Source organism: Melozone crissalis, unplaced genomic scaffold (assembly GCF_028551555.1).
Source record: "Melozone crissalis strain CALT ecotype California unplaced genomic scaffold, PUWL_Pcris_2 ptg000014l_1, whole genome shotgun sequence".
Taxonomy (NCBI): Eukaryota; Metazoa; Chordata; class Aves; order Passeriformes; family Passerellidae; genus Melozone; species Melozone crissalis.
Window position 1 is genome coordinate 19,751,061 of NW_026535792.1, and position 24,078 is coordinate 19,775,138.

At 44.4% G+C, this 24,078-nt stretch overlaps 1 protein-coding gene across 2 annotated transcripts in view; it reads left to right on the top strand.

Moving 5' to 3' along the window:
• Nucleotides 1-24,078, top strand: part of RORA (RAR related orphan receptor A) — a 348,106-nt gene that overhangs the window by 280,684 nt on the left and 43,344 nt on the right. The window contains exon 1 of one of the 2 annotated variants that reach the window (XM_054272792.1): nt 4,375-4,401. The exons of the other annotated variant lie outside the window; for it this stretch is intronic. Coding sequence (XP_054128767.1) covers nt 4,395-4,401 — 7 coding nt within the window. The 5' untranslated portion in view covers nt 4,375-4,394. Of the gene's footprint in view, nt 1-4,374; nt 4,402-24,078 lie in introns of those variants that run through there. 2 annotated transcript variants of the gene reach the window in all.

The following is a 24,078-nucleotide window of genomic DNA, read 5'->3' on the forward strand; positions in this document are numbered from 1 at the left end:
TTGCATGGGTCAGTTGGAAGCCACTTAAAAATTGATTGCCAACAGGGTGGACAGAATTGTGAACTGTGTTTTTAAAGATTATCTAGAGCTGCAGTTTAGTTTCCCTACACTTGGTTTTGGGTGTATTTGGTAAACAAGGATGTTGTGATCACTGCACCTCCATGGTTTCACATATGGCTGTTGTTGAGTAAGAAGCCAAAAGGGCAAAAGCAGAGTGTTGTGATGCTTGGTTTTAAACTCTGGTCACATCTAGACCTGCAACACTAACTTGAGCTGGGAGCTGAATGCTTCCCCTGATAGTAGGACATGTGATTGGGCTGCAATTGGAGAAAGGCTTTGCTTTCAGTATCACCTGCTTCTTCCCATTTACCAGCAGCTGCTGTCACCATCTCTGGGCAGAGTTTAACTCCTCAGAGGGGCTCTTTAAATGTTGAAAAGAAATTTTCAACATTTTCTATAGATGTTTGAAGTCCTGAAAAGCACTTGAGCATTTCTGGATGTTACTGCCGCCTACTTGAATCAATATAGGATTTCCTAAACATTTTAAAGAACTTATTTCATTGCAAGCCTATGAAGACTTCAGAAAAACATTTAAAAATATGCAGAATTATGTGGATTTATATTGCCAGTCTAAGCCCATTTTATAAGTGAAAACATATATGTAAAACTAGCTGTAGGTCATTTTAAAAGAGGAGAAGACGCTGTCTTTGCTAAAGCTGAAAATGTGGAGGCTCTGGATGATTTATTGAAGTGCTCTGTTATCACATTTCCTTCCCAGTAAGTAGGTTTTCATCTCCATGGGAGAATGCAGCATGCAGCCCTTGCCCTGCAAAGGTTTGCATGCAGTTGTGTTTGTGGCAGTGATGGAGCAGTGGGGAAATGCTGTACCTCAGAGTGGTTTGACAGCTTCAGCTTCATAACAAGCCTGTGTGGCTAAACCTTCTTCAGACAGGGGGTGATTACATGACACATTTTCTTTTTTAAGAATGCTTTTTTCCTCTGTGCTAGGTAGGGAAGAAGGGTGGTGGTTGTGCCCCGTATTTATTATTTAAATCTTAAATTTTAGTGATAAGGAGGTCTCAAAATTATTCCTAAATTAAGCCTAACCATGCAGCTTAGGCAAGAATGCAAAACTTGACCCAACAGTCTGCAGAAATGCTCCCCACTGACATTTCAAGTCAGAACAACATAAACATCTTTGTTTAATTAGTTGCATTTAAACTACTTCAGTTTGGGGATGTCCTTGAACAAATAGTTAGAAGTAGTTGGTTCATCTTAGAAGCTGAATTTATTACTTTGCTCAGTAGGTTTAAAAAGAGGTGGAGGAAGCTTCTCAGTGTTTTGTGTCCTGTGCTTGGAATACTCAATTAACACTGTCTCTTGCATTACCAGTGCTAATAGCTGTCATAGGTGTTTCCCCTTTCTCTGTTGGCAATTTAACACTTCTCTGTTTTGCAGCAGGGTTGAAAAGATTTCTAGAAACAGTTGTTTCCCTCAGATTGCTGCAGAGGCTTGTGGTTAGGCTGACAAGCTGAACACCTTTTATGTCAGCACAACACAGAACAATACTTGATAAGGTTCCCCAGTGTGTTCCCATCCCTAAAGCAGCAATGTAAGGTTTGTAGTTCGTGCATGTTTGGGTGTGCTTGGGCTGTGCCACAGTGGCTCAAAGGGTGAGCACGTGCTGTGGTCAGGGTCTGTTTGCAGGCCACTGCTCACTCTGAACCATTAATAAATACATCTGACATGTTCAGGGGGTCTCTGAACGCAGAAATCAAGGCAAGAATTGAGTGTACCCTGAAGTGTAGTTTCTCACTCCTGTGAAGTGTTTGCAGGCTTGCAGTGTTTCATGGGTATCTATCAAAAGCTGAAGGAGCAGGCAGGATAGACAAGCTTCTGGAAGCTGGGAAGCATTCTATCAGTCAAATGAAACCCTGCTGCACAAACAGTGAGAGCAATTGCCTGTCAAGTGTACTGTAATACTCAGCTCAGTGTTGTTTGACTGGCACATTGTGTTGTCACTGATACCGTGTCTGAACTCCAGAGAGACTGTCACTATTGCAGTCGTTTGGTAAATGGGGAAGGAAATGGATTTTGGATGGAGTTTTCATGAAGAGGTCAATGTGAGACAGAAAACCCAAGTCCAAATGGATGTGTTTACATATTCCAAAGTCAGCAGATTGCTTTAGATGGGATATTGATAACAAATAATAAACTATTTTAGGTACGCTCTTCTCACTTAAAATGTCTGAAGACAAATCATCTGTGATTTTATGAAGTAGCCTTTGTAAGAAGGCAAATCTGTGTTGTCTGCTTATTATTGAAGCCGTTTAGCACATCAGATGTCATTCCAGATTACCAGTTGCATTTCAGCTGGACTGGAAACAAATCCAGATCAGTAATAATGTAATGCTGTGTACCTTAAGGTTAAATGTCTGACAAGACAACTAGTGCTAATGGACTGTGACATTTTTCAGGCCATTGGTCTGACATTACTTGCTGTGTCAGAGCAAAATGTTTACAAAGATCTAACTCCACATTACAATGCATTAAGACATCATTCTCTCTTGTGCATGCTCCAAGCTTTCTGGCTGCATCTAAATCCCACAGTTGGCCGTGTGTAGAAGCAGCGTCCTGCAGGCCCTGAGGAGCTCTGAGCACTGTTGGTGGGGTTTGATTCAGTCCAGAATGCCCTGCAAGCTTTCTGCTCACTACATTGCAACTTTACAGCTTGTGCTGCAGGTAAAACTCCTCGAGCACAAACCCATCTGGGACCAGCTCTGCCACTGTACATTTTCTGAGCAGTATCTCACTGTACATGTGCTATTGGTAGGAATGGCTTAATGTAAGGAGAGCAAATATAGATGAAAAATTTTATGACAAAGATACCTGCTAAATTTACACTACTGCAGCAGATTAGCTCTTGCAATTTTTATAGTGTTTTAATGTTTCTTTGAAAGAAGGAAAATTTAAAACAGTATTTTGCATTAATGGGGCTTGAATGACTAGACTGATAAATGGTAAGTACACTTGGATCAAATCACATTTAAATGATATCGTACTGTATTAAGAACTCATTAAAGAAATAGGTAAGAATTAGCAATTAAGAGCCATTTAATACTAAATTGTTTCAGTGTCCTCATCTCATAAAGGCTTTCTAAATATAGGCTTCATTTCAAATATTAAGATGGTTCCTCTGGCTTTTGTTTGTAACTATTTTCCCTTATTTTTGTTAAATACTTATACTTCTGATTCAATTAGATTAAGTAGTATAGTATATCCTGTCCCCTCTTAAACATCAGTTTTAATTTTTGTGTGGTTTTGTATTTCATAAGAGTTTATTCCAGTGGCTAATACAGAAATTGGAAAAAAAAGACTGGTTTTGTTAATGCAATTTTCAGCAAAATGTGGTTTTTTGATAGGTTGGATTATTTTTGTGTCTGTGTGTGTGCTCAGTCATGCGCTATCCCCTCCTGTAGTGTGGCTGTGTGTATATCCATGAATGTAAAACTTCATCTCACAAACTGACAGTACAGTGACATCTGATGCTATAGAATAGATGAAAACTCCAGCAGTGGTATCATGCTTCAGACGTTCCAAGTAAATCCTAAGAAAGCATGAACCCATCACCAGACAGATTTAAAATGGAAATGCTGCTCTGCTTGATCGAGTCAGCGGCTATTAACTGCGGAGCGTTGTGCCAAGATGTAGCGGCAACGCGGTTATTCTTTACTTAAAACAACATCGGGGGGCTGCGGGAACAAACGCGGGCTGGAGCTGCGGGACCCGAGGGACGGGAGCTGCTCTGGGGCGCTGCGGGAGCGCAGGGGACGGGCAGCACCGGCCGGGCCGGGCCGTGCGGGGCCGGGCAATACCTGCCGTGCCAGGCCGGACAGCACCTGCCGTGCCGTGCCGTGCCGTGCCGAGCGGGGCCGGACAGCACCTGCCGGGCCGTGCCGAGCGGGGCCGGGCGGAGCGGAGCAGCACCTGCCGTGCCGGGCCGTGCCGTGCCGTGCCGCACCTGCCGTGCCGGGCCGTGCCGTGCCGAGCCGAGCGGAGCAGCCCCGGGGCGGCGGGGGCGGTGCTGCGCGCCGGGCGCGCCCCGTGACCGCCCCTCGGCGGCGGCGGCAGGGGAGGGGACGGGGCGAGCGGTGTAAACAAGGCGGGGGGCCGGGGCTGGCGCGGTGTCAGCGGGTCACATGGAGCCTCATATGGGCCGGGGGATGGCGGCGCGGCGCGGCTCTCCGCTGGCAGGCGGCGGCTGCTGCTGAGGCGGCGGCGGCGCTTCACGCCGAGGGCCCGTCCCGCCTCCCCTCCCCGCCTCCTGCCCGCCGCGCTCCGCTCCGCTCCCCGCCGTTCGCCACTGACAAATGATGTGCGTTGTGCTCGCCGCGATGAAAGGTAGGCACGGAACCCGGCCCGGGCGGTGAGCGGCGCCCGCCGGAGTCGCGGCGCTCCGCGGCCTCCGCGCTGCCGGCGCCGCCGCTCGGGGTCCGGCGCCGCTCGTTGCCGGGCCGGCGCTGGCCGTGTGGGGCCCGGGCGGCTCCGGGCGGCTGTCGGGGCCGCGGGCGGCTCGTTCCCGGCTCGGTGGCGGCGGGAGCGGCGCTCAAGTTGGAGCGCAGAGGCGCGGGCCGGCCGGCGCTGGGCTGGCGGGGCTGCGGCTGAGCCGCTCCGGGCCCGCGCCGGCTGCGCTCGGGCTCCCTAAAGCCTGACTCTAGCCAAGAGCAAAGGACGTGCAGCATCCTCTGGGCGGCTCATGGGGCCAAAATGCCGTCTTCAGGCAGCTGCTCATCTTTCAAAAGCTTTGGAATAAAAGGAAAAAGCCGAGTTACTTAGTGACTTCTTTTTTCTAAACCTGGAGTTTTCTGTTCTTGCGGATTCGAGTCCTTGTTGAGGGGCAGTGGCAGACTGAGGACAGTCAAAGGAAGTTTTTGATGAGATACCAAAAGTTTAGAGGTACGTTTGTAGTCTGCCCTGTTTTTTAATAAAATTAAGTCCACAGTAGAGCTTTGCATTGCAGTGTTTTTAAAGTCATAGGTTTGGGGCTTTTTTGAAATATAGGAAAAAAATTAATTTGAATAACTATCTTACTTTCATACAGTATTTTTTCACAATAATCTAAAAACATGCGAATTTAATGCTCCCACTGAAATACTAAATGTGTGCTGTTTGAAATGAATTTTAGGCAAAATTTCTCTTTAAAAAATTTAGTTACTTGGAAAAAGAATATCGAGTCTTGCTTCAGTTAGAGACTGTTGCCTTTTTTTTCCACTTTGCAAGGCACTAGGTAATGCACACCAGTAGCAGCATAGTGTTTAAGGACGGTAATTTTCAATTACGCGGCTTCCTTTTCTTCTTGGAGAGAAGCCTGTGTGAATAAAAAGAAAAGCACTGTATTCATTAATCATTAGCCATGCTGAATGTATTTGGCAAGAAAATGTAATTGGGTTGATTCAGATACTTGCATCTGTAACAAAAGGAAGTGCATTTTTTTTTAAGTGCAAACTACATGGATATTTTAGCAGTCCTTTAGAATTCTACATATTCAGATAACAGTTTTTCAGCCTATCCCTTATAAGCCTTTTAGAACCATGAAATTAAATAAACAATTTTTTTAAAAGAGGGAGGGAAGTACACATGGAAAAAATATTGGGGGGTGTGATTATGTTGTGGGCTTCTGGACAGAGATTTAAGGTGTGTTGTAAAAGAACAGGCGGATGATTTACAGCAATTCAACTTCGAAATGTATTTTTTATTCTCTTGGGAGTTTCATTTAAACCAGTTTCCACACTGATGTAAAATCTTGGCAGAGCCCAGCTTTTGGATTTTAAAGTGTAATTCCTAGTGGCTTTATTATGGAAATGCGTAGGTCTTTGTACTTTTTACAGACTACTTCTATAGTACATTTAATTTATGTTTCATAATATTTAGTTCTCTAATGCATTGAAAAACTTCCTTGGTTTCTTACCCTTTCTGTAATTTGCTGGACAGGGTTCAGCTGGAGGAAATGTGTTGTCATTTGTCTTAAAAGGGCCTCTGACTGCTATGAAATAATAGATCCACAGGCCAATATTATGATTTGAGAGAAGTAGACCAATAGAATAGGGAACGGAGTTTGTTTAAGCTCAAAAGTAAAAGGGAAAAATGCAAAATCTGGAGGTGAATTTGGTATCTTGTTTGTTCTCTGTCCTGTGGTGGCGTCTTCTAATCTTCTACAGTTCTGAAGTTAAAGTGCAAAAAATTATGGTCTTAAAGACAATATGGGATTTTCATATTTGGTTTAATTTTCTTTTTTGGGTATAAAGGGGGAGTATTAATGCCTTTCCTACTGCTGTTTAGATAGCCCAAACTGATACCATGTGAAGTTAATTTGTGAGTTGTTTTATTTTTCTTGCAACACAATGTTCTGGCAAGCATGTTCTCTTTAATTGTGAAAATTCCTGAGCCTGCATCCAGGTTTGGGTGGGTAAAGACGAGGCAGCTGTCACACATGGAGAGCTGCACTCGCACTCCTGCAGTGCTGGGAACAGACCAGTCCAGGAAGAGCCTGGGCATGTCTTTGGGACAGGCTGCGTGGTAGGAAATGAAACTTTCTTGTTTCAGGCAGAGCAGAAAGAGGATTTTTTTCCAGTTGATTTCTAAGAAAACAGGTAGAGATGAACCATCGAAGTTCTTAATGACTGAATAAGTATTTTCTAGATTGATGGGCTTTTAGAAATTATTTACCAGCTGCTGTGAGTCCGTAGAGCATCCAGGAAGCCTTGCATTTTTAGTGTGTAACACAGGCTAAGCAGCTGACACTGCTGAGGGACACAGACACGTTACGTGCTCACCAGTGAAGTTTGCAGAGAAATCCGATCGTTCTGCCGGCGCTGGCACCGGTGCAGATCTCATTCCAGAGAGAGTCCTCCCTGGCAGGAGCATCGGGGTGGCTTCAGGGAGAGCAGTGCTGGGTGCTGCTGGGCAGGCTCCCTGTGCTGGGGGGATCAGGGGCTCCTGTGTCAGCCAGCACAGAGCAGAGGGAGCCCAGCTCCAGGGCAGAGCCTTTCCTGGCTGTGGGACTGTTCCGTGTTCTGGTGCCTGCGTCAGTCAGTGCTGCTGACAGCTCCGGTGCTTGTCCTGTGCCATCATCAAAAGGGTTCAGTCCCCTGATGAGTTACAGGGTATGGACAGGAACCTGGCCATAGCTGTGTTAGCATTGTGGTGCACGTTCCTAAATAGAGACTGGTGGAAAGGCTGATGTGAATTTTCTAATCTATTTAAACCCAGATGTATTTACTCTTAAGGTGGCATTTGAGGTACTAATCCTGGCTACTGCTGTGTTAATGTAAAGTTCAGTCTGTTGCTGTTTTGTGGAAGATGGACCAGATGAGCAGAATCTGTTGTTCCTAGGCTGTAAGGAAAATTGTTTCGCTTTGGGGATCTGTGCTTGAATCACTGGAAATATAACCATCCTTTCTACTGACTGTTCCCAAATGAAAATTCAGTCATTAAAAAACACTTGTTTTAAGGAACACGACTCCACTGTGTCAGGATTGTTGGAATCTGCTGCATTTTTGCGGAGAGCCCGAGCTGCAGCCGTGCAGGAGGCAGCACTGCAGGGCAGCAGGCAGCACTGCCCTGGCTGCAGCCGTGCAGCAGGCAGCACTCCTGGCAGCACTGCAGGGCAGCAGGCAGCACTCCTGGCAGCACTGCAGGGCAGCACTGCCCTGGCTGCAGCCGTGCAGCAGGCAGCACTCCTGGCAGCACTGCAGGGCAGCACTCCTGGCAGCACTGCAGGGCAGCACTCCTGGCAGCACTGCAGGGCAGCACTCCTGGCAGCACTGCAGGGCAGCACTGCCCTGGCTGCAGCCGTGCAGCAGGCAGCACTCCTGGCAGCACTGCAGGGCAGCACTCCTGGCAGCACTGCAGGGCAGCACTCCTGGCAGCACTGCAGGGCAGCACTCCTGGCAGCACTCCTGGCTGCCGCTGTCCCACTGCCCCAGGTGCTTTTCCTGCAGAGCCGGGCTGCTGGGGCAGGCAGGGATGCACGCACCGCTGCTCCATCTGGGTGAGCTTTTCCCAGTCTGTCAAGCCTGACCTTTTGACGTGGTTTTTGTCATGTATCCTGGCACCAGCCTCCCAGCACGTTGGTAATTACTCGGTGCTTCTCACCAGTAAACAAATGCCTATGGAAAAATATCTTGCCATAGGTTTTTTAAAAAAAAGGTAACTTTGCAAATTGAAGCATGCTTAAATTTACCTTTACTGTGGCACTATTGAAAGTTAAATCCAATTTAGCAAATAGTCCGGTACAGAACTTGTGTTGACTAAATATTAACAGAATCTGGCCTTTGGAATTGCTAGCTGACAGGCTATTTTCTTGCTGCTTTGCTTTCATTTGACTGATCTGAATGACTTGCTTGTATCTAAGACATTTGTTGCATTACATGCAGAGGATAAGATTGGTTTGAGGTTTATTGCTGAAATGTGCTTTTCAGGCTCTTTGAAAGACTCTCGAGATTTAAAAGTAAAAGAGGAAATCTGTCTTTATGTCTCGCTCTGTGAAAATCAAAGGCAGTTGCATGCTCTGTACAAGTCTCAGTTGGGGACACTCGTTTCAAGTAAGGAGATTCTGTCCTGTTTAGGTCAGCAGAAACTGTGGGTGCTGAACATCTCACTAGATCAGACTCTTTAAACTTACATACAGCTCTTGCCTAGCTGAAATGGTGAGCGGCTTCCTAATGGCTCGTAATGCAGTCTTAGAAATAATTCTGAATAACTGGGGCAAAACTCAAGCAGTCTGCAGACACGACTCAAGGACTTCTGTGCCCCTTCTTTGTGAAACCAAACAGAATGACTCCCTGAGGGGCTGTGGAGGAGGGTCTAGGCTGGTGTTGGGGGTGAGGGCTGTGGCAGATGTGCAATGTCCCTGTGCTTTATTCATTGAGCTGGGAGGTGCCAGGAGGAGATGGCAGCTGGTTCACTTGGGGAAGGGCCTGCAGCTCTGCAATGGGGAGCTGAATGTTTGTTTTCGCATTTATTACTTTGGGGAGTAGTGTCTAGAGACCTTAGTGAAGAACTGAGTCCTCTATGTCAAGTACTTCCCCACTGTGTGTGAAAAAGTCTGATTTCTGTACTCACTCTCCATTATAGAGAACCTAGCATGTTTGGGGGGTTTTTTCTAGGATGGTGTAGCATTCGATTTTAACTTAAAGTGATTTTAAATCTTTTTTCTTGCTTCTCTTGCCTACAGTAAAGTGTAAAAATGATCACTATTGTGAGTAATTACCATCAGGATTGTTGGTATTTCGTCTTGACTACACAACAGAGCTCTAAATTGGTATATTTTATTCTAAACTATATGCACTAAATCAAAATTGGCGAATCTTTGTGTCTCTCCTGAGTAGATACATTGCAATTCTCTATCTAGTATTGGAGGAAGTTGAGATGCAGCATGTTCTTTTTTTTCCTTTCCATTCCCAGGAGATAAGTTTTTGTAGTGTGCAAAATAACTGCATATGACAAGAATGTTATTACAGTCAGACTTGATACATTTTAGAATGTTTTTCTGTTTTTTTTTAATTCACAATGAAAGGGAAAAGTATTCACCTTTCTTGTATTTATCTGTGAGCTGTAATTTGTAATTACAGCTGATAACTCCTGAGATCAAGCAAGCAGTAGTTCTCTCCTTTTGTGGTTTGTCTTTTCCTTGAGGACTGATATCTAAGGGATATGCACATAACTAATGGTACAGAAACTGTCTTCTTCCTTTTTGAAGATCAGGGATTTTTCTCCTTTTTGCAATAAACATTAGCAGGGGAGGGGAGCGCTCTGTCCTCCAAGAATAACTGAGTTATGCACAAAAAAGGTGAGTCTGTACCGTGCAGGCTCACCTGCCTGTTGGATGAATAAAGGCACTGGCTGGAAAGGTGAAGCAGAAAGCCTTTTAGGAGGTCTGGAGATGGACCTTCTCCTTGTGCTTCACCCTGTGAGCTGCCTGTGCTGAGCAAAGTGTAGCTTGCTGCAGGCATTTGGGCTGGGAGGTTGTGCAGAATGCAGGTTGGCAGGCTGGGTGCAGTTCCAGGCTGTTCCCAGCTGCCTGCACCTTGTGCTGGGAACACGAGGGAGTGATTCAGGGCAGTGACTCACGGGGTGCCGTGCTGCTCCCCTCGGCACATGGGGCTCAGTGCACTGCAGAGAGCCCCTGAGGTGCCACCCCTGCTCTGAGCTTGTCTGCCTGCACAGGTTACTGCTGCTTACCCTCTCCTGAAAAAGGCCATTAAATTCGTGTTTGCTTCCCTTTTCCTTTGCAGTGCCAGGGCAGGGTGAAGCAGGCACGCTGACAGGAGCAAAGGGATATGCAGGGAAGTCAGTCCAGTGCCGTGCCGGTTGGGACAGCTCTCTCATGTTCTCCCAGCACTCTCCTGGCGCCTGTGTGCTGCCCCTCAGGAGCACAGAGCTGCTCTGCCCCTGCCATCGCGGGGTCTGCCATGGGTGATGCTCCTCACACCCTCTGGCTGCAGCTCACAGTGAAACTCTGACCCCTGAAGCTCTCACAGGGGCACGATTCCCCCCAGAGAGGCCTGGGGGCTGCCCAGCGCGGCTGGGGGCAGGTGTAGCCCATGTTCTGGCTGCTGTCAGCGAGTGCAGCTGGAGCCCTTTGTCTCAGAGGGGACTGGCAGGGGTCAGCAGCTCCCACTGCGCCCACACCTGAGCAGTCAACTTCAGACTTCACCGTGGTTTTTGTTTTCTTTCCTGTGTGATGGTGAGTGGTGCAGGACCCGTGGCTCTCCTGTTTGTGTGATTCTAGCCTTTGGGCCCTTTGTCATGCTGCATATGTAGCCATCTAGGCTAAAATCAGTGTGGAGAGAGGTATAATCATCCCAGCTTTCATTTTAAGAGCATTTATCTCAAAGCTTAATTAAAGCTGCTTGGATGTAAATAAGTCTAACCTCTTCACTTCTGAACAATGCAAATAGAATAGTCAGCATACTTATAGGGTATCAGCCGTGTAATTATTGTGTACTGTTTGTGTTCTTTGAAATAATGTGCTGTTTCTTGCCCCTGAATCCTGGGACAAAATGCTTCATAAAACCAACTGCGTGACTCTATTTATGTACTTTAGAAGAAGTTGATCATTCTCAAACAAAGGGATGGAAAAGTGGCATTAAGTCTTTACAAAGACAGATACACTGTGACATAGGGTCTCTCAGAGGGTTCCTTCAAACTGAAGGGACCACCAGCTGGAATTTAGACTGGTTGCCAGAGAAGCAGGGTCGTGTTCCTGCATGCCAGCCTTGGGTGGTGCTGGTCAGAGACACTGCAGGCACCTGCCCAGAGCCCTGGGCTGGACCTCCTGCCACCTCTGCACTCACACCAAACGAGAGAACAGTCCTGTCACTGTTTGCACATGCTGTCATCTGCACTGTACTCTGATGCTCCAGAAGTCCTAAAGTCTTTGCTGTTCTCACTGTAATGTTGTTAACAGTGTGAAATGGGGAGTGATGCATTATGGCAATGGCTTCTGCTTCCAGCTCTTGCAGATACTGAGAGCTCCTGTATTTCACTGGCTCAGCAATTTTCTCCCTTCATGCGAGTATCGTTTGCTGTTTAATGCCTTGTACAATTTACATGATCCAATTAGAAATCAAGTTCCCATTTCATGTGGCACTTAGTTCACACCTCTTGTGAGACTGCCAGGGATCTGAGGAGGTGATATGTGCCATGGGTTACGTGTGCCTAAAACTTACATAAGCTTGTGTTTACCTCACTCTTAGTTCTGAAGAGAGGAGCGCTCTCTTGTCCAGCCTCCTCTGCTTGGCCCCGTGCCTAGTGTGACATGATTCAAAGGGTCATTTATCTTCTTCTCACCCCAAAAGAAGGTTAAATTCTCTCTAAGCCCCAGGTGCTCTTTGCCTGGAGCCTTTAGTCTAGGTAGGGAGTTGAAAGTCAGTAAAGAATGATCCCTGGTCTGGTCATCAGAACATTTGGAGTTTCCTTTTTGTACATAGATATTCGCATACTTTAGTTCTGGTGAAAATTTGAACAGTATAAATTGCTGTAGTACTTGGCAGGAGCAGCAGTAGCTGCTGTCCTCCTGTAACAACTGTAATGCTTCTCATAATGGGTATATTTTCCTATTTGGCTAAATTAATTAGCCCATCTTTGTCTGTGTTTGATTTGTCAGAGTAGCTTTTGTGAGAAAACACACATTTTCTAGTGAATTTGTAGTTATTTTTTGCTCAGCTTGGGAATTAATTAACCCATCTTGTGCACTGCAGAAAACTGCTTGTTGTAGAGTGCCCCTGCTTTTTCCTCTCCTTGGACCACCTCCTTCTGGAGTCCTGTAGAATTGGCCATATGATAGACCTGTTACGAATAAGAAGCTTGACGAGGCCAATATTCAAGCAGCAATCAGTTTATTATTTAATATGGTAAAGTATGAGCAATGCAGTGCTGGGTACAGTGGGGGAAGTTTTCCCTCCAACTGCATACCGATAATTGATGGTTACAGGTATTTATAGGGGTACTCATCAGCTTTTTCAGCAGTTTCTAGTTCCAATTTTTTTACTCATCAGCAATTTTTATTCCAAATTATTACATCATGATTCCATACACTATTGTGATCTTAGTTTCTCAGGATGTATCTCAGAAGGAGGATCCCAGATGGTGGCAGTCCAGTTTCCCTTTGGTCGAAACCATAAACCCTTGAGGTGATGTTCATCTTCCTTTCTCAAGCTGTTTTTCTCTGCTTCAATAAGGCGTGAGATAAGCATATTTCCTTTATATATATTCCAAAGCTATAGTTTCAAGGATACAAGTAATATTCTAAAATTATACTTCAAAAGGTTATTATTGCAGAGCAGCTTTTTATGGATTAAATGCAAGCAAAAAGCAACATCTTTAACACTTTAATTCCAATGCTCCTAAATCATCTAGGGTTAATTTGCCAACAAAAGATAGGTTCATAGGCCTTTTTCCATGCTTTATTCTCCTCAGTTATTATTAGAATTCACAGCTCTCCCATTGTCGGGGTCCACACATTTCGTGTTCACAACTACACACATTGCCTGTTTGTACCTGACACGAAACACAACTTTGTATTTCACAGACCTTATCTTTCCAGTTTTGGAGGGCATGAATGTAAGTGAAAGCACTGTCCTGTACAGGTTTGGGACGGCAGGCTGGGGCTCTGTAGGGCTGGGGAAACCACCCATGGAGCACATAAATGTGAGTGATCCCCCTGTCCTGTACAGGTTTGGAACAGCAGGCTGGGGCTCTGCAGGGCTGGGGAGGTGCGTTTGCCACTGTCCTCTGCCTGCTTGTGATGGGCTGGAGGAGCTGAGCTCACGCTCAGCGTTGTTTTCTGTCAAAGGGACACACCCTGCAATTGTCAGACTGACAGAGATGCGTTGTGTTAAATTTTGGGGAGAGTTTTTCTCCTACCGTGGGTGCCTTATTGAATTAAAAGAAGTATTTGCTTAAAATATGAGTACATAAAGATGTTTGTAACTGCTGGACAGATTCTTGTATCAAGAGATAATACAAAAAAGTCAGGTTAATTAAAGAGCCCGAGATGTCTCATTTGAGAAAGCTCATATGCATAGGCGCCTGCCGATGGCAGCGGCAGGGCCCCGGGCGCTGTGCCTGCAGATGGCGGCGATAGCGGGGCGGCCGCGGGGCTGGGCACGGCCGCCCGAATGCAGCAATTGATTCTGCCATTGTTCTCCTCAAGGAGGACCAAAATTCTGTCTCCTGCCTCCCGCATGGGATGCTTCCTTGGACACCATGTGTGAAGGCTCTCAGTAACATGAGCAATGTTTCACCCTTGTGTTTTTCTTGGTGAGTTGTTTGATTGCACCTGGTGGAATCTGGGTGAGCACTGAGAACTAACTTCTGCCTGAACCCGGAAAAGGCCCCGAAAATGGGGTGTTTTGGTATTGGCTGTGGCCAGCTCTGTCCAGGTTTCTTAAAAATCTGCTGGTATTTCTGGGATTAACTTTGCATTTCCCAGCCAGAAAGGTGGAGTGCAGCACCTGGTGCTGGAGCGCTCCCTCCTTTGCATACACCTCACTGGCTCTCAACACCACTTCTCCTTTCTGAGCTGTGAATTGGTTTGGAAAAAGGAATCAGTATCTTTAACAGATTTGTTTCATTTTAAATATTTTTGCTCACTTACTAAAACCATCTCAAATTATTGTGTGGTTTATTCACTTTAAAATTATAACTTGAGATTAAAATGTCCAGCATGGTGCATTTCTCTGGGCAGCACACTGACAATGCACCTTTAAACTACTTGGCTTGGAGAGGACCATCAGTAGCAGTGCTGATTTTTGTTATGGAAACCTAGAGCTCAGTAGGGGGAAATGCTCCCTTCTTCATGTCACTGTTCCAAAATACTCTTAATTTTCTTCTGTTTTCCCTCTCAACCACAGTGTTTATACTTACAGAAGGGAAAAGTAGCCAAACATAAAGGTCACTCTAAAGCAGAGACCTTGTGAATACCAAAATCTCACTCCAAAGAATTTCAGCTCATAGGATAGATTTAAAAACCCTCACAAAGTGCTTCAGAATGGAAATGCTTTTTTTATGTCACACTGAAAGCTGTAGCATTTAGTGGTGGTAAATTTGCACTTCCTAACATGTTATTTCTGCCAGTGTTGATTACTGTTTTGCTGCAGAAGTAACTAACTTTGTAATTTAATCTGCCGTGGTATTGTTAGCCTAAAATTCGATGTGTGCACGCTGCATTATGAGGAGCTGTGCTGCAGAGGCTGCCTCTGGCAGTCCCTGGCAGTAAAGCATTGGAGGCTGCCAGAGTGGCCAGGAAGGTGCCACTGCCTGCATGCCTTGGTGTGTCCTGTTCCCAGTGCAGCTATCCTGGTCACTGCTGGATCCCAGCACCATCCAGAATTGCCTGAAAGAGAGTGAAGAAATACATACTTGGCTGTGTAATTATTCTCTATGTGAAATCTACTCACATTTATTAGCCAATGCTTGTATTAATTTGTAATACCTGAAAAACCTGATCAGGTCTTGACTTTTAATCAAGTTATCAGTCCAGAAGAGTAGTACAGTTCTTCTGGAAATTCTTAAAACAAGTTACTAAGAAATCTGACTCATAAAGCAAATGTCTCATGGAATTTGAATGTTTAGAAGGGGAAAATGACTGGCAGCTCCTCTTGTAAGTGTGCTAGTTGCAATAAAATATAAAAGTTCAACATCAAAGAGATCACCGCTTAGTCTGTGGCGTATTTGTACATCAAAGAACAAACACAGGACAAAAGGAACTGCACAGAGATACAGTTCATCCTTGCAGACAGGTCCCCGTGGAATGCTATAAAGAGCTGCTTTCAGAATGTGGAAATGATCATTTCTGATTGGGGAGCAGGTAGGAGTGAGGAGCAGGGTCCCAGAGCCCGCTGTGCCCATGCTCTCGGCGGGAGCGCCGGAGCTTTGCCGCGCCAGCGCCGGGTTTGTGTCCCTGGGACTGAGGGACCTGTGTCTGCAGCAGGGCATTCACTGGCCAGGCCGGGCTAAGGGGCCCTCTAATGACAGGGAAAGGTCTGCTTTGTGATTTGGGTGTTGTGTGCCAGTGCTCAGGTACTGTGTTGTGTTGCCCAGAGGGTTGTGGGGTCTCCATTCTTGGAGATTCTCGGTTGGACACAGCCCTGAGCCTTGTTTGAACCTGCTTAGAGCAGGGGCTGCATTAAGCCGTCTCCAGAGTGCCTCCAACACAGACTCTTCTTATGATCCGTGAGGGAAACTCTTCTATAGTAAGGCAGCTGTCTACTTCATATTTTTAATTCTGGCCTCTCTTAGTACAACACACAATTCAGCCAAATATGTAACCAGCTCTGGCACAGGAGTAGTCCTCCACCTATGTTTTACTGTTTTTCTCAGCTTTTATAATGTGAAAGCTTGATGTATTTCTACTGATTTGTGCTTTTAGTAGTTTGTTGTGGTTCTGTCATTTGGTGAGGTTTTATTGTTTTTTCTTATTCTTATAATCTTGAAATCCCCTTTAGATTAGACAGCAAGTTTGTGTATGTCTGCCTTAGAACTAAAGAAAAGTGATCTTGGGTATGGTGAGCATGTCCTCTTTCAGGACAAAACAGGTCATGAAAAGTTGGGCAAGGAAATTATTGGACTCTCACTGACCAATTGGTGAACTGTATTGAAGGCAGTGGAGACTTTGCTATTAACCTGAATGTATCTGCTTTAATATTAAAATGATAAGTAGGTCACATCTATTCTTCAGTTCCAGGCTTTCTGCTTAATTTGTGTCTCTGTAAGTGGTGACTGCATGTGTTATATACAGAAATGTTAATCATAAGATCCAGACTAAATCTGAATTCTCCAACGTTCAAGTGGGCTTGGATCAACCATTTTAATAGCAGTTCCACCTTTTTAGGAGATAGTATTGTCAGCAGACTCATTTCTTTTACTGCAGAACTAAAAATAGTTACAATCTCGTGGAATCATTAAGAAATACAAAGGGTTTCTGTTAAAAACCCTGGGGAAACCTGATTAGGCAGACTACTGTATAATTAATTGATGTGCTACTACACTTGGAGAAGTAGTGCATCAGTAAACAGAAGTCAGAATGTAAAAGGCTAAGAAGAACTGCTGGGAATTGTGTTAAGACATCAAGGCTTGAAAATAACAATTTGAGCACCTCAGGAGAGACGAGCATTTGCATTTGATGGAAGGACAGAAAATTCTCCAAAAGGCCAGGGCAGGGCCATCTGTGAAGGAAGCTCAAATGAAACACCTTTGCTACTGCTGGTCACAGTATTTTATACTCCCTTCAAGCTGATGTTCTGATTGCTCCTTAGACTGCTTTGTACATTTGTGAGACAGTGTCAGGTCAAGTGTTGTTAGAGTGTTCCTTTCGTTAATGCTGTGCTTTAAATACATTCATTCTGATAATTAAGTTGTTGCCTAAGATATGACAGGGATCATTGATTTGTGCCATTGTTTGTCTTGTTTGCTTTGAGACTGGAAATAATTGTCAGCAAGCAGTCTGTAATTATCTCTTTGGAAAAAGGCAGGATCCTCTGTAACATTACTGCAAAAAGGTGCAGCAGTTGTGTGTGTAGAGATCTGGCTGTGATGATAACATGAATGAATTATTCTTCCAGAAATACATTTAGAACCAATCCCTACCCCACTGCAGCAGTGTCACCTGGAGAGGGAATTCCACCCTGGGACAGTCCATGTGCCAAGGCAGGGCCCTGTGCCTGAGCAGGAAGGAGGAGGAGCTGTTGCCATGAGCTTTCGGCCCCTCAAATGGACACTTTTGGGATTTTGAGGAAAGCATTCCAGGAACAATAAATTCCTGCTTTTCTGTTTGGAGAAAAGTGTAATGCAGCCGTTTTTAAGGAGGCCCATTTCTGTGGCTGTTGTGCGGCTGATGGGGAGAAACGGGCTGTGCTTGAGGAGCCTCACCAAGGACGTGGCTGCCCTGGACCTTGTGTCACACTGGAGTCCTGCTGGGGGCACTGGGGGGAGTTGAGGATGCTCAGCCTGCTGAAGTCAAGGCTTTCCTTAGGGAATGATAATAATTGGTTTTAAGCAGTGACCACTGTAGTCTGGTGAATGTAGTGGCTGTGCAAGTTCCCTGCTCTGCAGGATGAGCTGCAGGCGTGTTTGTGCTGTGCTGTTTGAAGGTGGAGCTTTTCTCACTCAGCGTGTCGAGTCCTGACCTGCTGGCTGGCACAGACCGTGTTTGGACGAGACAAGAGTTTTACATCTTAGAAAGACTAATCAAATTAATTCAATTTATATGCTAAATTGGAGGAAAGTTCACTTTCCAATTATTTAAAAAAAAATCCAACAAAAGACAAAACACACCAACAATGAACTTTTTGAGGCTCCTTCCCACCTTGAGAATGCCGGAGTGTCAGGTTAACAGTTTATGTCACAGAGCGTGTGATGCTCTTGGCCAGGAACAGTTGCCCGCAGCTCATAAAATCAAAATCCCAAAATGAAATCCTTCAATACTTTTCTCTTTTCCCTCATTGAATTGAATTGAAAATTTTCTTAGGGAGGTGCCAGCAAAACTAATGTGGGGTTGTGTGGCTTAACCTCTTACCTTGGGCTGTAGCTGCAGCACTGGCGATTGGGTAACTGCTGAGTTCAAATTTAGTTATAGTGGGTGTGGGATCTCTCTGTGTGTGAATGGATACCCTGAGTGAGCAGCGTGCACAGATGTGCAGCTTGTCTCTGTGCAGCCTCAAGTTGAATTTCCAGGAGCATGTCCCAAGCTGGCACAAAGCTGTGTCTGTGTCTCACATGAGGAGCGCTCTGTGCGCTGGCAGAGGCATCAGTTCTGAGCTGGAGTCAGGTTTTGTTAGCCAAGCATTTTGTCATTGGTGCAAGTTTTAGAGCTTCTTTTACACTAGAAACTTTTATCTGTTTCTGGTGTAAAAACACCTTAATAATTGAAATTACATAGCGTGACTTCAAATATAATCACCAAATATAATGTGGGAGAAGAATTAATTTAATTACAATTAATTCCAGTTTTCAGAAAATGCTTTCAAAGTTGGCTTAAGCTGGATACCAAAACGGTTATCACTTTGGAAAATGTTCCAAGTCTCCAAACATCTCAGTAAAGTGTCTGTTTCACAAAGGACTTCTTTGATCCAGCTATCTAGGAGATTTATCCGAGGAGACAAAACCCAGATTGCTTGCTGCTAATCCAGTGCTTTGCAAACAAGATTTTAATTTTTATTCCCTTTACTTGTTTTTCAAAAATTCCAGCAGATATACAATGGGATGGTTTCTTCCCATAAATAATTAAGCCCATTGTAAGCAATACCAGTAGAAAGTAGTCCTGAGATTCATTTGGTTTTAAGTACCTACTCATTTTTTCTTTTCGAAAATAAAACCATGTCCCAAGCAATTTGAATGCTCATAAATCACGTTAGTTGAAGGGGAGAAATTACTCCAAACTTAGTAGCAACAGAGCACAGGAAACCAAAGGACTGCATTCTAAAAGAGACCATATAAGCTTGTGTTTGTGTACCTGCCCACTAATGCCATCACAGGAGTTCCAAATACATTGTTCATTGAATTAAAAAACCCACCCAAATGTTTTAAGACATTATTTATTAACAGTGACTGGTTTTAATGTCAAGAGAGGGTAAATTAAGTTGGTTACACAATTTATCAGCTGCTGCTAAATATTGTGGATGTTATTAGTCATTAAGTAACCAACAGTTAGTCTGGCAGTTTATTAAATCTCAGGACATTGGATGCAGGAATCTTTCCATGTTTTCTTTATGAAGTGGAAGAGCACCTGAGAATAACATTAGCAGTATGTAGATGTGTAAAAATTCTTCCTTCTCTTTTTCCCCATTTCTCTCTTACTGACTGCTTTAAACAAATCTTCATTTAGGTTTTTTTAATGAAAACATGTTTTTTCTGTAGTGAATCTGCCAGAAAAAGTAAATTGACATGTCATGGAGTGGCTTTGTGACTTGCAGGTGTTTATTTCCTTGTTTTAAGCAGATGCAGAAGGTGTATTCAGATGCTGTTACAGTGTGATGGATGAAAAAACTTCACTGACTTTTATGCAGGAGAGGGAAGCGAGTTGTTTTCTTTCAAGGGCTGCAGATCAATTGCTGTCTTACAGAAGTAATGCCATGAAAGTGGGGAAGAACTCCTCTTTGATACTCAGGTCTTTCTATTTCAGTTGGTACAGTAATGGGCTTTTGAATTAAAGGTTTGTTAAAGCTTGTATCTATTTCAGAGTATTGACAGCCCAAGCAGACTCGCTGAGCCAAAATTTATATGTTTATCCAAGCCTGTTAAAATCAGAATTTATGGTGACTGTACTAATGTGTAATCTTTAATACCATTCTATGTAGAAGGCTGCTATTTGAATTTTCAGTGAAGTAAATTTCTTTACAATATGCCTTTGAGTTATGGTTTATAACTGGATTCATATAAATTAATGCTTTCAACCGAATGCTGTTGAACTAATTCAATTTTGAAGTCAATAATTATATTTAGCTCACTGAAAAAAAGGAGGGGGAAGGCATCAACTAACCCCATATAAAAGTGACAACAGAATTGTTTCTTGAAGGAACTTTGAGCCTCTTGAACTATGAAGAGTGAGTGGTTTGGGTTGGTTGGTGTTTTAATCAAAAAGTGAACAGAAGCTAGATTATGCATCACTATATTGCAAAGACATTTCATTTTGAACAGTCATTAATATAGTTAATGCTTTTTGCTTTTATCATGTTAAGGTCTTTGCAATAAGATCTGGCTATGCAGTGACCCTACTTGTTTGTGCAGGGAAAAAACCTTGTTTCTTCATCCTAAGTCCATTAGCTCTTGTCAGATTGGTAAATTTCTTCTGAGTTATGTTCAGTTGAAAAATTGGTTTGTTGCAGTCAACTTAAGGTAAGAAAGAAAACTTAAAACTTTAATTTCTTATAGTGTGTGTGTGTGTATATATAGTGTGAACCTTGAGATAGAGTGCTCACCAGTCATCACAAGTGAAATTGAGATGCAGCCAAAACAAAAACCAATCCAAAATTCTCATGCAGTTTGTGTGAGCCGGCTCACTACACTTTATTAATAAGATTTTGTGTTTTCAAGAGTTAGAGAATATAATAGACCTGAGCATTGCTCATTGCAGTTTCCCAAAGACAGACTGGGAAATAAATAGTGTGTATATATTTTTAGTCTGGAGCGTGATACTTATGTCATTTCCATTTCCATTCTTTATCCTTCCATTTTGGCTATCCCATTTAGGTGGATGCAAGAATTTTCCTGCTTGGAATTCACATTGCCCTGGGACCACACAGGCTGCATGCAGAACTGTCATCTTGCTGAAGTGCTGTGTAATTGCCTGATCCTCTTTCCTTTGCTGTCTAGTTTCTTTTCTTTCATTTCATTACTTTCATTTCTTCTCCTTCATGTGAACGTTCTTCATCTCTAATTCACTTTCTTGTGTTCTTCTTTCACTCTTTTGAAAGCAAGCTGCCAGTGCCTTATTTAATGTCTCGATCAGTGTAGTGAGGGTAGCACCAGGACTGTGCACTTTGGGCCTTTGTGACCAGCTGGTTCAGATCAGGGTGAAGGTGAGAGCCAGAGCCCTGTGGGACCCCTCTGTGCTGTCCCTTCTGACTCTGCCCTCTGGGTTCTGCAGGAGACCTTGGCTCCTTTGGCAGCCTGCTGGAATGGTCCCACAGCACCAGAGGGTTGGGACAACTGCAACAAACTGTCTCTCCATCTGGACTTCTGATTGTCTTTCCATCTACCAAAATTCATGTCTGGTCTCTTAAGGCTGTTTCCTGCCCACCATCCCCAGAACACTTCTGACTTCATCAGCACCGTGTGGCACTCTGTGCCAGGGGCACCCCTGGGTGATCATTGGCACCCTCATGAAACTTAAATTGTTCTTGTGTGTTGTTTTACTTGAGGAGAAACTGATGCTCTCAGATTTGCTGTGGTGGAGGAAAGAGGTGTGGAATTACCCTGCTGAGCTGCTGCAGTATCTGAAACATTTAATTGTTCATCATGAGCTCCCTGAACATATGCAAACTGTTCTGGTTACCAGAGTGATCAACCAGAAATCAACCACAAACTCGATTTTAGGAAAGTCTCCATGAAAGGTCTGCCATGCTTGCAGACTCCCAGTAAATTTAAGTTTATTAAAATGAACTAGCATGAAGCAAGGAAGCTGTCTGGACTTACTCTGAAGTCCTTTTACAGAGCACAGCAGACATCACTTCAATCACATACAAGGTACACAGAACCAGAGTTACAGTGGAGTGAGCTGGTCAGCAGTTTTAGAACTAAGTAATAGGAAGCAAGGAAAATGCAAGAGGTGATACAGTTTTCTATCTTCCATTACAGATTGTATGAATGGGGACCCTCTTTTTGTCTGCATTTTTTACATATTTTATGCATGAGGTCCTCATCCAAAACTGTGGTTCCTCAGCTCTCCTGAAGCAGCAGTGGTGAACAAGCTTCTCCCACTGTCCTTGCTGCTAGCTTCATCTTCAAGAGGAGAACCCAGGGCTGGCATGTTGGCTGACACTGACAGCCAGGAGACTTTATTTGTGGTGTACCAGGGGGCTTACAGAGGTCTCTAAAGTCATGCACCCCTATCATTAAAAATAAAGTCACTACACCTAAAAGTCTAGTAGATCAAATGATTCTTGATTCATTGTAGTTTCTTGAAAAACTACTGACTTAGGATAACATATGTTTTCCACTTGTCCATAAGAAACAAAATTCATATTGGAAAATTATTTTCTTTTTAAATTGCATTTCATAGTGTGTTTCCATCTTCTGCCCCACTCCTCTGATTTTGTCCAGCTCTGGCTTTTGGAATCAGATGGATATAGCTGATTCTCAGCTATTGTATGAAAATATTCCTGGTGGTTTTAATCATGGATATAGATTGTGTATATATATAGTGAGTGTATGCATCTAACATGCAGCTTATCTGGTTTTGCAAACAAGGGAATCTCCAGACTGAATTCAGAAACTACCTGTGGGTAATAGCAGGGAAAGCCCATTCTTCAAACTCATCATTCCTCTGTACTTCCTTTGTTTCTCTGTTTCCAGAAGTCCTTCACATAGAGCTCTGCCATGGACTGTTTGAATTAACTGGTTTTATACTGGCATCTTGTTTCAGTTGAATGTGTTGATTATGGAATGCTTCTTTCTGTTGTCTTTGAAACTTGAAGGTACCCCAAATAAACTAAAACCCAGATAGAAAAACTAAAAATATTAGTCAAAAATCTTACAGCTTTCTGTGTCTCTGTGTATTCTTACTTCTTTCTTGTTTTGTGCTTTTTTTTTAATTCAATACTCAAGGGTTGGCAGTGCTGTGAAGTAGAACAGTGAAACATAAATATTAATTGTGGTAGAAATATTGTCTAGAATCTCATTCTTGTTTTACTTGAAAATAATACTCAATTGTCTTGGCCGTGCTGGAACAAAGACGAGACCTAAGGGATGTGCATTTATTTGGCTGCAACTTTATTACCACGTTTGGGAGCAGTGGCTGGCAGTAAATCACCCTGAGTGAGTCAGTGCCTGTGCCTTGATCCTTCCCACCTCGGTGCAGAGCTGTGCCAGCCCAGGCTGGCTCCGGGGCTGCAGGCACCACATCTGTGTGCTGGGATGGGGAGCTCCTTCTGCCGGCCCCACAGGGCGGGTGGGAGCCACAGCTGCTTTTCTAGCTTTCCCAGAGAGCCACTGCTGGCCTGGCTTGGCTTTCCCCCCTCTCTGGCAAGGTGAAAATCCATGGGAATGTATCTAGGAGTGGTGAAGCCTGTGCCCTCCCACTGCTCTTCCTGAGTAACACCTGATTTGGGAGGGTCTCTGGCACAGATAGGGGCTGCTAACCCTGGGTTTGTGTGGGCTCAGACTCCTCTCTTCAGCTTGGGCAAGGCTTCAGATTTTAGGGGCAGAGATGAAAGTTGCAGCCCAGTTGATAATGCATGTTCTTCATCCCCTCTCCCTCAGGCAGCCCATGTGTAAGAGCCATGTCTGCCCTGGTGCTTTGGAGCATGGCTGTAGTTTCTGCCTGGCTCTTTCCTGCTGGCTCCACTTGCAGTGTAAAAGTATGTTGGCCAACGATTTGCTATCATTAAGCTCAGTGAGACTAGTGCAAAACAGCTGAAAGGGTTAAAAAGTTAGTGTTGTTGCCTCACTGGGGGAATTCAGAGCTTCTAAATTCTACTTGAGTGCCCTACTAGTGAATGTTTCCAAAATTGATGTTTTAATTTAGTTTAATTTAGCAGTGACAAGTAGTTTGTCAGGGCAAGAAGCACTTCTCCCTTCCTTAACATAAAAAAGTGATTCCAAAAAGCTGAAAGTAGCAGAATGGTAATGGCTGTATTTGTTCTGGTCGCCCTCCTGTTCTTTTCTGTGTGAGGATGACAAACTGCCCTGGATGGGGCTGAGGTGCAGGCAGCTGGAAGCCCCTGGAGCTGGCCCGTTCCAGCTGTGGGATGGGAAGCCCAGAGGGAAGCCCTGGTCCTGTTTCAGCTCCATTGTCCATTCTGGGCCAGCAGTGTGAATGAAGGGGCAGACAGGCCCTCCCCACTTATGTAACACTGC